The sequence below is a fragment of the Pholis gunnellus genome (assembly GCF_910591455.1).
Source record: "Pholis gunnellus genome assembly, chromosome: 17".
In the NCBI taxonomy this organism is placed as follows: domain Eukaryota; kingdom Metazoa; phylum Chordata; class Actinopteri; order Perciformes; family Pholidae; genus Pholis; species Pholis gunnellus.
Window position 1 is genome coordinate 11,275,085 of NC_136544.1, and position 16,881 is coordinate 11,291,965.

The window sequence follows — 16,881 nt, forward strand, 5'->3', positions numbered from 1 at the left end:
GTGAACAATGTGTGATAAAATGTGACTGGCCTTGGTACTAAATGAATTCATTGGAGAAGAACCCCAAATGACAGAAGTGAACCAGACTGACCGTGGACAAATGACCCACACCTACTTTGTCTGCTTTTTCAGTAAAGTTGATACATCTTCTAAGTTTATCATACACCATATGCAGTAATATCTGTATTTCATAGTTTAATATAGACTGAATAACTTCTACAATCAGTTGTTGAGAGCTTTTCTCTGCTCTCTGACCTTTTTTAATACCACATTTCAATCAGAATCACAGAAAATCCTAACAATCCTTGTTATGTATTTTCCATTGTTGAATTGTTCCTACTTGTATTTTATAATACTGATATTTCCGGCATGCACATGAAGGCAGCATGATGTATTTTTGACACTTGATCAGAGTACAATGACGGCAACTGAAGTAAAACAGGAAAGGTTTGTCTGTTTGAGATGTGGTTTAACACCCCAACCACATACTGTACACTCATCTGTATGGCGTACGCTAGCCTACTGCAGAGTACTCAAAATGTTTGAACCACCTGACCTACACATTGCAAATCTATTGCTCTGCATCTAGCTCACTAACATGCACACCCACAGCTTTCCCGAGGCGAAACTAAGTGCCAATGGTTTTAACTTTATTTAATTGTAATTTTTTCTGCGTACACTTGCATTTTTAAAACTGTTACCTGGAGAAAAACTAGAAAAAGTGTTTACTTAGCTTTTACTCTGGCTTGCTGTGTTTTAGTTTCAGTAAACAATCCACAAGTGATGCCACTAGCTTTATAATTTAGCTTCAGATAATGATATCAAAACATGATATGGTACAATTAGCAATTTGCTCTTTCGACGCTGTGTTCAAGCCTAATTTAGCATGTGAACATGTGCAACACAGGTATGCCCCTCGGGAAACTAGTTAGCCGAGGTGATGAGACATCCAGATCCGGTCGTGTCTCTTCCTGGTTCTCATCGGTGGAGTCAATCAGATGGGAAATTACACAGCAACCGGACTATTTTCTCTTGGCACAGTAATTAGTTTATGCTAAAGGTCTCCGCTATCATCCAGCTGATTGAGACCCATCGTAAACCCCCACTGCTTCTTATTAGGGAGGAAAAGACTGTCTGTGGGGTTGTCATAAGTACATCCGCAAGTGATGCTCTTTCTTTACATTCCTCTGGATTACATCATTTGGCTCGGCTGCCTCTGCTGCCCGTCACCACATGACGTGCCCCTACAGTTCTCGCAAATGCAATAATTGGTGGCTGCAGTGCTCAGCTGATCCTGGGCATTTTCGGGCCCGCGTCTGGTTGCCATGTAGAAGAGGGGCTGAGGAGGAAGGAGCGACGGGAAGGCGCGAAGGAACAGATGATCATGATGGCATCCTGGCATCTGATTGCGTGTGATTTCCCCCTGATTCTAATCAGCTGGTGTTGCTTTGAAATTAGCCCCTTTGCATGTCATTACTGCGTTTGTGTGTCACAGAACAGAATGAACGGAGATGGATGAATATCCTATAGTTTGAATCGACAATCCATTTCACACACACTGGCCTCGTCTGCTACTTCCACGCCGAGGAGAAATTCATATTATTCTCGTGTTTTCTCTTATTTGCAGCCTTTATGCTTGTGCTACCTAGTTCTCCAGTTTCTTCCCATCTCACCTCACAGCACAAATTGGTGTCAAACCTATTTTATTAATTTTGTAGGAGACAGTTCTCTGCCCTCCTGTTTAATTGTCTACTTTATCTTTTTTTGGCCTGAGTGCTGATAATGAATTAATTTAGTCCTCGTGTAGGCAGCCGCAAAATGGACAGCTTCTCCGTCTCTGCAAAGGAAAAAATTACACTTGACATAGTTATTTCATTACTTCTTTCAGTGAAAGATGATACAGAGCGTTTCAATGGGAAGGGATATAAAGTACATGATTACATAGACATTACATTTGCTCTTAATTTTTGAAATATTCTATCCTCGCAATTTTCTCTCACACTCTCTCTCTCTCTCTTCATGCCACACACTGTCAAGTGCCTCCTGGCCCCATTTCCCAATTAACCACCAGAATTAGGGTAACAATGTAGTACAAGAGAACTGGGATGACAAATTTAGCAACAATGGGAAGAAAGAACCTACCTCACTGTACTTTTTTTGTCTTCCCTTCCCCTTAGCTGCATGTCGCTGCACATGTATCTCTTACATAATAGTTCTATCCGCGGCTAATCATTGAAATGCTGCATGTTCCATTACTGCATGCGTTTTCTGTCTGTTTATTCAGTGGCAGTGGGTCAGCGCGTGTGTGTATGCGTGCAGTTTGTGTAAGAAAGGTGGCCAGGCTCGTGTCAGCTACCTTTGTCCTCCTCAGTGGGAGAGTGTGCCGTAATGATGCTGCACAGGGCCATGCTTTGTTATGCAACCCGCCCACAAGTTTGAAACACCACCACTCTTTATTATAAAGCCTTGTATTCACGTAGGTGTGTGCACGAGTACGCGCTGATGCATAAATGATGTATGTGCCATTTGCACACATTCATGTGACCTTATCCTCATTTATGAGATGCACTCTACATCGGAATGAGGCAGAGCGAAGAAACATTTAGGTATTAACATTTCTTCAGCGGGGTCCTGAGGGATGTGTTCGTCTTTTATCTTCCCAGAGGCAGCGAGAGCGGGGATACCTTTTTTTTTTAAAAAACAGCGCTGTGTGTGTGCTTGAAGATGGGATTCTCCCTAATTATGCTCCTATTCTTCTAGTATATTAGACTAGCTGAGCCAGATGGTAAATGCAGGGAGCTGATTTAAACAGGAGTTACTATTAGAGTAGCTTATAAAGCTCATTAAACCGTCTCTTTGTGGTAGCTGGGGGATGAGTTTATGTGAAACAATAAGATGACACGGTGCCCTCTGTAAAAAGGAGTCTGCAGTGTTAATATGCTCTCTTTTTTTTTTCTTTGAGGACATTTCTTCCTTCAGGAACAACTGTTTTTAAAAGAAGTTTCTCTCAACAATCTCACTGTGTTCCTGAGAGCTGCTGAGCCGGTGCACAGACTTGCTGTAGAGTCCATTTTGCTCGAGGGCTATAGACCCAGTTAATAGAGAGGTCAGCCAGCCAATACCCATGGGAACCTGAAGTGCACCTGTCTGTTTGCTCACTGTTGTAACTCATTTACAATTTTAGCCGCAATGACCAGAATTTAAAGGGTCTTAAAATATTTGATGCACAATTTTCACAGGTTAGGATGCGTCTGGAAAACTATAGAAACAATTAGAGCTCCAACAATTAATAGACTTAGTTGATCAAGAGGGAAAATAATGGGCAACTCTTTTCCTAAATGTTTATACCGGTTTTTCAAGCAAAAATGCCAAACATTTGCTAGTTCCAGCTGCATAAATGCCAGGATTTTATGTTTGTTTTGTGGCGTACATAAAGGTAAACTGAATATATTTTAGGTTTGACTATCAAAATAAAATAAGCTACCTGAGACTTAATGGACAAAACATTTGATCAGTTAAATCGAGCAAACACTTGGGAGATTAATCAATACTTGAAATAATCGTGAGTTGCAGCCCTAGACAAAATCTGTAGGAATACTTGGATAGAAATGTTTGCGTGATGATCAAAAATACAATAGTTACTGTTTGTAATCCCGGTATCATCGGTTTATGTGTGACTCACTGGTGTTCCTACTGTAGGTGGGTCGCGCTGCACTCGAGCCACTTGAACCTCAACTCCTGACGCGATACACACCACAGCAAGCGCACATACACGTGTACCGTCCTATCCAAACCGTGGCTCTCATCAAAAACAAAAGACGGACAACAAGATGAATGCAAAAGCAAAAATGCTGATGTCTGACTGAAGATGAGAGGCTTATGATTTTCAGAATGAGCTGCAGGATTGTTTTCAGGTTGACACTGGTGGCGCCTTGCCATATTATTCTGCCACAGTGTGAATCCGGACTAGAAGTAGATTATTAAGTGTCCTCCTTGCAGTATTGATGGCTTGTGTGTCGAGAATGCTGCTGCAGCAATGTTGTGGTTGTCTGTCTGTCCCCCTGGCTGTTCCTGACTAGCTGACTGGGGCCCGGCTAATTGGAGGAAGCCCTGGAGGACGCACAGGAGGAGGAAGGAGAGGTAGAGGAAACAATGATAGTGGGAGATGGCAGGCATCATGCATTCTCCGCATTTACCGACTCTGCCCTCAGTTTAGTGCGATACTGCATCTCTGCAGTAACGGCGCGTGTTACTGCTGCCATGACAAAAAAAATCTGCTTGGTTTCTTGTTATAGTAAAAAAAATGGTTTCTTATCATAGGATACTTGTATATAATGTTATAGCTGTAATTGTAATTCTAAATGCTGATTCCTCATGACCATGTCTGTAGAATCTACACTTCACTAGCAACCACAATGACTCTTGGTGTCCGTCACATATCATGCTGAAAGGTAACATGCATCCCTATCGATGTCACCTTTTTAGTCCTTCGAGTATCTATCCCTCTCCTCCGCCACCATCATCAACCCCGGCCTCTCCTGCCTCATCCCACCTGGACTATTCCTCACTGTAAGAGGGCAGAATGTGGGTGGAGGAAGCCGTTCCTGCCCTCATCAGCATTCAAGACAGCCACTTGGTGTGTCCAAAGATTCTGTCGGTGCCTATTTGCTCTGTGCGAGACAGATTCTGTGCAGCTGAAGGAGGTTTGTGTATGTCAGAGAGAGAGAGAGAGGCAGGGAGTGCGATAGAGAATGAATAGAGCGAGGTGTAAGTCTTTCTTCTCTGCCCTTGAACCCGCTCTGTTGATAAGTGAAACCTGTACCTCCCATTTATCTCTTGTTTTCTCTTTCAGACCATCATGGAGCAGTTCAACCCCTGCTTACGGAACTTTGTTGCCATGGGGAAGAACTATGAGAAGGCCCTTGCCAGTAAGTCCTTTTTTCTCTCTTTTATTTTCTCCGTGCTCCCTTTTTCGCTGCAGGTTTGGGCAGACGGCCAAGCTGGCACTCTCTCGGTCTCTTTCTCGTATAGATCTATCTACCTTTCTGTCTTCGTGGACTCTGACGAATACAAGATGCCTCTAATCCGATGCAGAAGTGAGGATACCTCTCTGTCAGCAGTCAAATTCACAAAAGAAAAGATGTAGATGTATGTTTATCGCTCCAGAAACACTTACAGCGGCGCATCGTGCTTTTTGAGATTCTTCATTTGTCTGACTTTGTAACAAGGTCCCAAAACTTTACCCCAAAATGTCCCTCAACCCTAACACAAGGCTAACCCCCCTCAGTCCAACTAATCCAGCAATTAGTGCGTGCCCTCCCATTTTCAAGCCTGTGCTTCTTTCTCCTTCTTTCCACCTGACACACACAATAACTAATCCTGGCCTTGGTATAGGTAGGAGACAGACTGGCTGAGCCATTAAAGACACACTTTGCAGAATTGGCTCGACCCAAGGGACTAAGAGGCTCTGCTTTGCGGGGGCAGGGGGATGGGAGGACACACTTCCACCCATATGGTGCAATCACTGAAATTATTCAGCATCAGAAATTCCAAAAGGGCTCCATGGGGTAGGCTTGCTAGGTCTGGATATGGACACGTTTCAGGTTTTCTAACGCAGCAGCGAGTCGCTAGTTCTGACAGCGTTTGGTAAGTGTAAAAGCAACAGATGCATACAACTGAGTGACGGAACACAGCCTGGAACTTATTATACAAGTCCCCCGACAGCATGATGAGGACAATGCAAGTACAGGAAATGATTGTTGTCCTGATTTAAGGATGTGGTTCTTCCACCTCTTCTCCAGAGTGAAGTGTGAGTGATGGATCAGTAGCTCTGAGATGAGCCCCTCCCCTATCAATTGTCTGTCTGCCTTGCAATCAGAGATCCGATAATCCCCTCCATCTGTCTCTGTGAGCCCCTCGCCACACATTTCATTAGACAGAAGTAAAGTATTCGTACATATCCAGCTTATCTACTCAGCCACCCTTCAGCTGCACACACACACGTATATATATATATATATATATATATACACATACATACACACACACACACACATATTCTTGCTCCCTCGCTGCTGCAGCATTGGGCAAGAAGAAAGAGTCTGCTGCTTGGAGAATACTTTGAAAATCTGCTGTAACTCCCACCATCCTGCTCTCAAACCCCCCCCCCCCCAACTGCACATATGCAAACTTGCGTGTACAGACACACACATTCACGCACACGCTCCACATCAAGGCAAGCAGTGGGGTGTGTTTGGCATAATGAAGAGAAATCAGCCTGCGATGCTCTGGAGGCTCTGCTCTCAGTTCTCAGGTGTTCCCCCAGCAAGAGAGGAAGGCGGAAACCGCACGCCGTCTCCTGCCGCTGACTCAGCAGTAATTGGGATTAGCATTAGCATATGTGCCTCATCCTCGGAGCAGAGTCGCGAGGCTTCCAGTCTGGGAGACTTCCTCTATCGCAGGGCTGCATCTGTCTGCTAGAATTAGCCTGCCCCTGCCAGGCTATTGTTGTAAATGTGTCTTTCACCTGGCAGCTGTCTGCGGGCACAGGGGCCCATCTGTCACCTGGACCGCTGTTGAATTCACCTCTAAAAGCGGCCTTCCATTATTCACTGGAGATGGGCCGATTGGCAGGCTGTATGGCAGTCGGGCAGAAATCACTGGAAGCTGACTCTGCCCTGTGTGACCTTTTCATTGGCCAGCACAGCAGCAGTTGAAATAATAGGGACAGAAGTGGATATTGATCTGGACAACCAGGAGTACTCTTGATCTTTATTTAGGCGGCGGGAGAGAAGAGGAGATACGGCTGCTGATTCGGTTAACCGTAACCTCACTGATTGTTTTTGTGTATCCTGAAGATCTAGAGCAGAGGTCAAGCATTTTGCGTGTGCACAAGTTTGCACATCTGTGCATACACTACCGTTCAAAAGTTTGGGGTCACTTAGAAATGTCCTTATTTCTCAAAGAAAAGCACCGTTTCTTTCAATGAAGATGACATTACATTAATCAGAAATACACTCTATACATTGTTAATGTGGTTAATGACTATTCTAGGTGGAAACGTCTGGATTTTAATGAAATATCTACATAGGAGTATCTGGAGCATCACATTTGTGGGTTCGATTATACTCAACATGGCCAGAAAAAGAGAACTTTCATGTGAAACTCGGCAGTCTATTCTTGTTCTTAGAAATGAAGGCTATGCCATGCGAGAAATTGCGAAGAAACTGAAAATTGACAGGAAATTGTCTGGGTGACCCCAAACTTTTGAACGGTAGTGTACATGTGACCTCTTGTTCTACTTGACCCTTGGACTCTCTTACTGTAAAAAGGGATTTTTTTTTTTGAGCAAATAGGTAGCCCCATTAGATTGTAAAGGCCTTTAGAGTTACATTACTACACCTTCCATCAATGCCAGAGGGAAAGACTCCTTTCGCTTCCCCCCTCCCCTAAAAAGAAATGCTGCAGTTTGGCCACTATACAGCATCCAGTGTTGCAGAGGGACGCCGCAGCAGGTGGATGCTTTGTCAATACAGGTCCTCTAGTCACTGTGTCAACCTGCTGTCCAATGTTCTGACATGTTGACAAAAAAGACGCATTGGAAGAAGGAAAAGGCAAGTGTTGGTTATCAGCATGTGGTTAACACCGTGAAATGACTATTCACTTGGAGAAACAACTGTTTTATCTCAGCTATTGGCTGGCAAATATTGCTTTTTGTGGTCCATTTGGTCATAGATCAAGAGACCAAGTATGAAAAATGCGCCAAAATGTACTCAAACACATGACGACATAAAGTTAAACGCACATAACAAAGCTGATTGGCTCACTGTCATGTGTGTGTTGGCGGTTCCAGTTCTCTGGAAATTGTAAAAAGTGGTGAGCCTTCAGGCTTCGCTGACTGTGAAGTGTAGAGGGAATATACTTAGTGCCAAAACCCTCTAAATATTCAAATTGCTCACATACGCTTTGTGCCGATAATAAACCAACTTTCCTTCTCATTGTGCCACCAAGCCATGAACAAAACGTAACCGAAAACAAATTTGTATGCTTGTGTGGCTTCCCCATCAGGCGCAGATTAGCTGTCAAAAAATAATTTCCTCTTTGCAATCAAGCACGCAGATTGTCAACAAGATGATGTTGAGTAATTGCATTGCAACATCAGTGCTGCTTATTTTCCGGTGGCGAGAAGCTGTGATTCAGTATTCCAAAAGCTATCTGAGGAAAACCAGAAGTAGAAGGAAAGAGTTTAAATGTTTTAGTCCAGACTGCTGACCACTTTGTTTACTCAAAGCGAAGATGTATTACGGTTTGTCTTTTCCTATTTAAAGAGACGCACTGCACTGTTTGTTTTAACTGAATAACTCATCCTGCTTTCTTTTTGTTCTTGCTTCTCTCTGTCTCCAGACGTGACATTTGCTGCCAAAGGATACTTTGATGCTCTAGTCAGAATGGGTGAACTGGCCAGTGAAAGTCAAGGATCCAAAGATTTAGGTAAGTGACTGACATTCAACTGATGACCAGCTTTTTCTCTTTGTCTTTCTTATTGTCTGAACGACAGCAACATCGGTTCATACAGACGCTCATGATTTGCATTCAGAGAGACGTGTGTGTGTGGGTCGATACAGGAGGTGTTTACTCGATCTTTTTAGTCCTAAAGCAGATTAGATTTTGTTCTCGAGGAAACAAAGTGTTACCAGGAGCGAGCTGGTAGCTGGAACACCATTTATTCACAACACGATAGTTGAGATTGTTTTTGGAAAAGCCGTTTTATAATTCTGGTTAGCAGTTTGTATTGATTCTGTGTGAAAAAATGTTTTCCGTAAATCCCATGTTGGACGTCTTGCACCGTGTGTGTGTGTGTGTGTGTGTGTGTTCTAGTTAGAAACATAGTGGTCAGTTGGCAACCAACACCTGGTCCTCTCATAGTGAATTGTTTCCTTGGTGATCGGTGTCTCTGAGCGAGTCTGTATTTGCCGTCACCGGCCTCATGGGAAATCAGCTCCTGTTTGTAGAGATTCCCTTTGCACTGATTGGGCTTTTGACTGCTTGATCTGCGTGCAAGTAGCGGTTGATTTGACGGGGCCTTTGTTGCAGTGGAGCGGAGATCTAGTTTGGGTTTCCTTCAGCCCAGCCAACAGGGACCGACATGAAAGTGCTCTCAGGATGTTTTATTCAGCAAGCGTCCCCCTCTATCTCTCTATCTCTGCGAGGTTTTCCATTGATACAGCAGCAGTATCTCCTTGTTGTACTAGGCCTCGCTTACAGTAGCGGGTTCTTCCAAGCCACGCATCCTCGGCTGAACTTGTCGAAATAGAGAACATGTACGTGATCTGACTGACAGCTGATCTAATCTCTTCTTGCGCCCAACAACACTGTGGCTCTAACAGCAAGGGATTATTTTATAGAATAGGTTAGGTCCGAAACTATTAAATGTGTGTTGACACTCCTTCGTTGCTACACATATTGCTATGGCAATTTTTGGAAATTGCGCATATGTGCGAGCGGTGTGTTGCGATGTATCAAGTTGCTCACCTCTTTTGTCACAAGTTTGTGTGAGGGAACTATAAACTGATCCAATTTCAAAAGCCCTGCCTGGAGGAAGATCTGCAATGGACTGGATATTTGAAATGACTCGTCCTCTCTGTCTTTACATCTGTCTGTTTTTGTCTGTGTTCATCGACTGAATCGCTCTGTGCAGTTGTGGTGTAGCGAAGATATTAGCCCCTGTTGTTCATCGTCAATCTCCAGTACGAAGCGCCAGCTACACCCGACTCCCTACTGCGTGCCATTGTGGTTCCCCGGAGAAGAATCGATGTTGTTTTATTTTCCAGCCACCTGCTCTCGAGTCTCCGCCCTGAGGTCGCCACCGGTGCCTTGACCTCCTGTCAGACTGCGTGCAGGGATGAGTCCCAAAGCTCAGAGTTTCCTGTTAGACCGGGGGTAGAGCACAGAAATAGCCACAGATTGGAGGAAAAGAGAACGCTGGAGGTTAGCCAAACAAAGCACAGCGTATGTGCTATGTTTGACAACGCAAATATTACAGACGTGAGATATTGGTTGAAGATATCAATCTTAATTCAATTCAAAAATTATCTTTTAAAATTTCTCTATTGAATTTAATACCAGCACTGCAAAGTGCTTTTATTTGTTCTACTCCCCACAGTAACGTTGTCTTTATAGACGCTTTTACCCGCTTGTAATGTGTGTATTCATGGAGACATAAAAATAATAACACCAAGGGGATATTGAGGCTTGGTGAGAAGTATATTTTTGGTCTTAAGCGTGATAATTGTTGCTTGCTTGGTTCATTTTCAACTACACTCAAGCTCCGTCTTCAAGATTTGAAATGGTTGCCCCCAACTGATAAGAGACGGACATGAGTGTGAATTCAGGCTTCAAACGCGACATCAATGATTTTCCACATTCAGATCGGCCACATAATCAGTTGGTATCATGTTAACGTTGCTTGTTTGAAGAATTATTGGGTTGATTGGCCGATTGTTCTAAAATATATATATGACATATTAAATATCTGCTTTTTTCTCTCGCCTGTTTCTATTTACGCACGCTCGTATGCATGATTGAGTTTGAGCTCTTGTTGCACCCGTTTTAAAGCCAGTTAATTCCATGGAGGCTCAGTAAGAGACGGCCTGCAAATGGTCCCACCTACACACCTAAGAGCCGGCAGCTGCTCTCCATCTCTTCCTCCCTCCCTCCGTTCTTTCGCACGCACATACACACGCATTAAAAGAATGCTTTAAGCAGGGAATTGAATTACCTCGTGAAATAATGCCCGCCATTGCTGTTATTTTTTTTATCGACAAATTAACATGCACTCTACTCTGGCTTGAGTCTTACTTCAGTCCTTTAGAGCACAGTATGTTCCCACAGGAATCCACCCTTGTGTGTATGCACTGTATGTGCATGCATGTGTTCACAGCTATTATGCTTACATGGTTGTATGCATTTTTTGTGCATATATCTTTTTTGTCATTTCTATGTGTTTATACTATTTTAATCCACTTGTGTATTTCTCTCTCTCTTTCTCGCTCTCTTTTTCTCTCGCTCTCTCGCCAGCCCCACTACTCCCACACACTCCCTCCCACATATCCTCCTCTGGTTGGGCTAATCATCGCCTGTCACTTTGCCACCCACGCACACACGCATTCATGCACATACACACACACACGCTAACGCACACGCACACACCTGCCCTCCCTCCCTCTCTTTCCCTTCTCTCCCTCTCTTTCTGCCGTCCTCCTCCTCCTTTATCCCTCTTCGTGAGGAAGGAGTAAGCACTTATTACTTCAGTGACATCTGTGGCTTTCCAACCCTTCTTTGGGAAACGCAGGAAATGTAGAGTTTGTGGGGCTGAAAATATTTACGACAATCTTCTCCGACCAGCTCTGCTCCACTGTTTATATTCCTGAACTAAGAGGCTTGTTATTTTCCACCCCACCCAGACATGAATAGTCCTGAAGTTCCTCGTATTTAGATTTGTCATCATTCAGCTCCTTTGTTGAAATCCAACCAGTCACCTTTGACCTTTTTAAAAAAAAAAAGCTATCAAATGGCTCAGAGTCAGTTGAATCAGCTAGCAAGTGTATGTACATTGTAGAGAAGTCTTATCTTTCACCACATTTTCCTACTTATGGTTTTCAATCAGAAGTTCTTCTTCAGATTACTTCTCAAATGGTTTGGTTGCACGATCATGCGTTTAGCACGTCTCTCTTGTTTACTCAGTTTGTGTTGGCGAATAGATTACAAAGAGTCGAGTTAATCCGACCCATGCGTGCCGTGTTGCCCTATCAGTTGACAGTACGTTTCAGGAACACCACCCACTGGAGTACAAGGCACGGCCTGTTGCTTACTGTGACATTTTAAAGGGGACATATCATGGAAAACCCACTTTTTCATTGCTTGTGCGCATACATGTGGGTATCTGGAGTGGCTACCAACCCCAAAACTGTGAAATAAGAAAATCCAGTCAGTTTTTTTTTTTTTTTTTTATGGGCTGCCTAGATCAGAAAACATGAGTGAACAAGCCATTCAGATTTTGCCCCGTCACATGCAGGCTCATTATAATATACCACCCAAGGCAAACTACCTTTGCAAAGGAGCGATATATTTTTCTCACGAGCCAGTCAGAGCATACTGGGCTTTTTCAGGAGGGGGGGGGGGCTTAAAGAGACAGCAGCTGAAATGGAGCGTTTAGGATAGAGGGGAGAATACATGTGTATGCAGACAGACATTATGAGACGTGTGTGTTTTTTGAAAAATAAAGCATGGTACACATGTTCTAGTAAAAACCCAAAATACAAATCTGAACCTAAAAAAATAGCAAAGTATATCCCCTTTAATTAGAACAGACGATTATAGATTCTTTTTTTTTCTGGTTTAAAACTATTTAGAATTTTGAATGTTTGGATTTTGAAAAGTGACCGCTGTACATCATTGCTGTTGCAGCTCACAGACATAAATACTGTTTGCAAAAAACAAACGAGTCACTTTTATTAAACCAGTTTGTATGTGTGTTTTACATTTACTGCACTGACAGAATGGTAAAGAGGTTCTGTACTATATTCTAAAGGAAATAGGTTTCTGTTTACCACTCGCTGGTATGGTCAGCCTGTTCTTTTAGCGTCCTCGGATGAGGTAAAGTTCGAGATCTGCTCTGTAGCTGGCTGGGTGGGTTCCACTATGCTGCTGTTTCACTGTTGGGCATGAGTACAAGTCAGACTACAAACTACTAATTCTAGTAAATGTATGCATTTCATTTTTGCTATGGCTTTTCTTCATCCTCTCCTCTGGTTAACAATTAAAGTAAACTCCCTCTTGGGCCTTTTGGCTGATTAGTCTGTTTTCGAAGAACCTGGAAAGGAATGTGAAGTGCTTACAGTTCAGCCTCCCAGCCGGAGGAAATCAAATATCTTTCTCCCCTCTTATCAGATGCTATAACCTTGCTAATTGCCATGTTTTAATAACACACATGTATGATTCAGCACAAAGACATGTCTTTTGGGAAATTACCTGCATTAGAGAATGAAATGGGGTCACATTGTAGTCAACCAATGGATTGCTTAGGTATGTTGATGTTTGGAAGAGGGCCCACAAAGAACTAAAGAAACACATAGCCCTCTCCCAGTAATCATTCCCTGAGGAAAAAGAAGGTTCACACAGGGAAAATGAGGCTGCAAACTGAGTGTATTAATGGTTCTGGTACAAACGCTTTACATTTCTGCTGAGAAATGGGAGACCTCTAAAAGGCTTAATGATATGTTGTTAAGAGCAGAGGTTAGCAATGGCGGGTAAAGAGTTAACTCTGACACGCTGAATTTGAATAAGCACCCACGAGTACACATACTGTATACACACAGCTCTCTGTCTCTCTGTCTTCAGTATGGCCTACCTCTCTCCTCCTCCAGCACCTGTCCCTGTTTAAATGAGAGCAGAGGAGCTCTTTTCTTAGCTCTGTCCCAACATCCCAGGGGTCCCTGCCTTCTCCTGCTCTATTTCTGAGATGCGCACTGCATGATGGGAAGCCAGTGGCCCCCACGCTCTCTCCATCTACACTCATTCACATTGCCCTTCATTTGTTCGTGGAAGTGGCATTTGTGCTGAAGGTGAGGTAGATGCTGCTGGGATGGACATGGAAGAACTTGTCTTACACTTCAGTAGACACTGGATCCATTCACATTCTGCACTGGTTACACTGGCACGCAACGACGTAAAGCACCGCGGTCAGTCCCGTGCTACTGTGAAAGTGTGATCAAACCAGTGAGTCCACGCGTTGAGTGCTTTGATTTTGTGACGTGTGCCAATCTGCATTTCTTTTTTAGGCGTGTGGGTTTTAGATGTTGTTTGTCAGGATTATGTAAGTTTTTGTCATAGCGGAAAAGACTGAGGTCATGATTTTTTCATTATATCATGCATAATTTGTGATGTGTTTTGCATAATGTCATTGCTCTCATATATGCGTGTGTGTGTGTGTGTGTGTGTGTGTGTGTGTGTGTGTGTGTGTGTGTGTGTGTGTGTGTGTGTGGACCTCAACTCAACCTGAACTCTTCCAATAGTTAGCGTTTTTCTTCTTTTTTTTTAATCCTGCAATTTCAGCATCCTTTTACCCACTTTACAATTAGTTTAAATAATAATGACGTGCCTACCATTGTTTCCCCTCACTAGTGCATAGTCAGACTTGAATACACTGTGTTTGGAGACCCTTTTGGCCCTCGTTTTTTTCAGGGCGTTTATCTGGCTGGATCAAATAAGATACACTCAGAGACACTCACTCAGCCACTCCTTGAATCTCCATACCTCAACAGGTAGATGCATGACTCTGCTGTTTCATGAAAGCTTAAAATGGTGTACGAGTTCACGTCAGTTTCCTTTCTGTTACATTGAGGTATCGCTGCAATCTCGAGGGATTTTCCTGATCACTACACTTTTTGCTCCACTCTGTCGGTTTGGCTAATTTGCAATAAGACTAAATTTGTTTCTCTTTCATGTTAAGATTTCTTCACTTTGAACTTTGTATTTAGATTCTTAGATGACTGTCGAAAACAGCGAAGAGACAAAAAAACTACCAAACGGATCTTTTAATGGGTTCCACACCCATCCACAAACACACACAGCGTAATCTGTATGTCAGAGTAACTGTTCCTGATTTTATTCTGCCATCTTTTTGGTCTCACTATTATTTTAGCCTACCTATTTCTCCCTCCTTTGTCGCTGTGCGTTTCACCTGAGTTTGTCAAATCAATCACTTTTAATTCATCACCTACGCTTTCAGCAACAAGTAAAAGCAGATACGATGTCGTTGCGCTGCAGCGATCAAACTTTCTCTCCTGGGACATACTTTTTTTTTTATGAGAGTCATGGATTGCTTTTGCAGCCGCGTGTAGGTTTCTGTTAAGTTATTGAGCCTCTGTACCCAAAAATCTTGTTTGAATCCCGGGAGACGATGTGAAACATACATAGGTTTGTATTTGATGAAGGATATCACACAAGTCAGTCATGTTACTCTGTAGAAGGTAACAGGCAGCAGCTTAAGACATATCAGCTATGCAGCTATTTAGCTTTTGCATAATAAGGGAGCAGGAATTGAAGAATTATAGAGCTGACATGTTGTAAAATGTTAGTTTTATGTTTGCCACAGCCCAAAGTCCTGCTCCACTTCTGAATTGGCTTTTTGAGTGTGACACCTGTTTTATGTCCCTACTCAAGGTAATTGGGTTAAAAGTATTTGATGTAACCTATTGTGAAATACTAAGTTAAAACAATCATTTTTGTTCAAAAACTTAAAATTCAAAAACTACATCCCCCATCAGGCTTTGACTACTCAAGACTCATGCTATGCTGTTGTTTGAGCTCTAAATGAACTAGTAACGAAGTAGCTGCTATTCTGGCTTTTGTTAGATTTTACACAACAGACGTACACGTTCATCTGAGCATACAAATTTGCTCCGTAATGTTTCAGCTTTTTGCTGTTATAAGATGTGTTGCCTGGTGTAGGCTGGTGGAACAGCGGCTTAAAAAGAGGCCAGGATTTTCTGGATTTGCTACACGCAGTCTTATCCAGACAATGCACGGCAACCTACCTGAGACCTTCTTAAAATAAACGCAAAGACTACTTGCAGTAGCACTGTGGCCCACTTCTCTTTGACCAGTCTTACATGTTTGCTGTTAAGCCTTCATTATGGCCTAAATGCATGACACCATTGCTGGACTAACTTATATTGGGTTAGTAGGTTGAACAGCTGTGATGCCGGAGCTTCCAATTTTAGTAACGCGTCATATGCATACTGTATATCAATAGTTTTCTCTTGTGAGAGGCTATTTGAATGGGGAAAAGAGTTCAAACTGAGTTTATCAGTTCACAAAACTACTAAATCGTGTGTGTGTGTGTGTGTGTGTGAGAGAGAATGAGACGAACAGATCAAGTGTGTTCTAGATGTTGTGGTTTCACAGGGAGTGTACTCACACACATGTACATATACACAAACACACACGCATGGCCACCCAGACTCTCAGCTGTTAGTTAAGTCTGGCACTTTACGCCGCTCCCCCATTATACCTGCCACTTGTTTGTTTCCCTTATGACTTGGCATGCTAGGTAAGCAGATATTACCATCACTGTATTTAGTCTCTCACACACACATACAGTATATACTGTACACAGACTCTGCAGGTGGGAACACTCCACTTTCCTCCCCAGGGAAGTGGAGATGCTGATGTGATGATGGCTGATAGTAGGGGTGGAGATCTTTTGAACAGTGTTTTGTAACACTTCACAGCCGCTGCTCCTCATCTTGCAACTTCTCCCATGGCAACGACCCTAGCATTATCCTGCTTCCATGACAACCCGTAGTGAATCCGACTTGACCTTCACCAGTGATTCAGTTTCTCTCCATCCACCTCCATTCTCTCCCTCCCTCCCATCTCTGTCTCTCTTGTTCTCTCTGTTCAACATTGCCAACTTCCACTTTTTTTTTTTCTCTGCTCCCCACATTTTCTCTTTCTCTGCTTGTGTGGGCGTATCATCGCTTCTGTTACACAAGCAGTCGATACATCTACACAAGCTGATGTCATACTTCAGGGGACAGTCTGTTCATATGCATCCAAGTCAATGCTTCCCTTCTGTGACTCGGTAGTTTAAGCTAGCGGGCATGCGGCTGCTTGTCGCTGAGCTTGCAGGTGCAGATCAACCTGAGCTCACCTCCCCACAGAGGAACTATTGTTTTCTCTCAACCAGGGACACGGGCAGGGTCGAAGCGAGCCGGGAAATATCGATACAGCAATGGCGAGCCTTTGAGAGTTTGCTCGCTGGCGTGTGCGGTTGTGTAGCCGTGTGTCGAAAATGTTCATACTGTGTGCACGTCCAGG

The 16,881-nt window shown here is 43.3% G+C and overlaps 1 protein-coding gene across 1 annotated transcript in view; it reads left to right on the forward strand.

Moving 5' to 3' along the window:
- Nucleotides 1-16,881, forward strand: part of LOC306709529 (BAR/IMD domain-containing adapter protein 2-like) — a 48,296-nt gene that overhangs the window by 7,438 nt on the left and 23,977 nt on the right. The window contains exons 2-3 of the mRNA XM_079177712.1: nucleotides 4,853-4,928; nucleotides 8,404-8,490. Coding sequence (XP_079033838.1) covers nucleotides 4,853-4,928; nucleotides 8,404-8,490 — 163 coding nt within the window. The remainder of the gene's footprint in view (nucleotides 1-4,852; nucleotides 4,929-8,403; nucleotides 8,491-16,881) is intronic.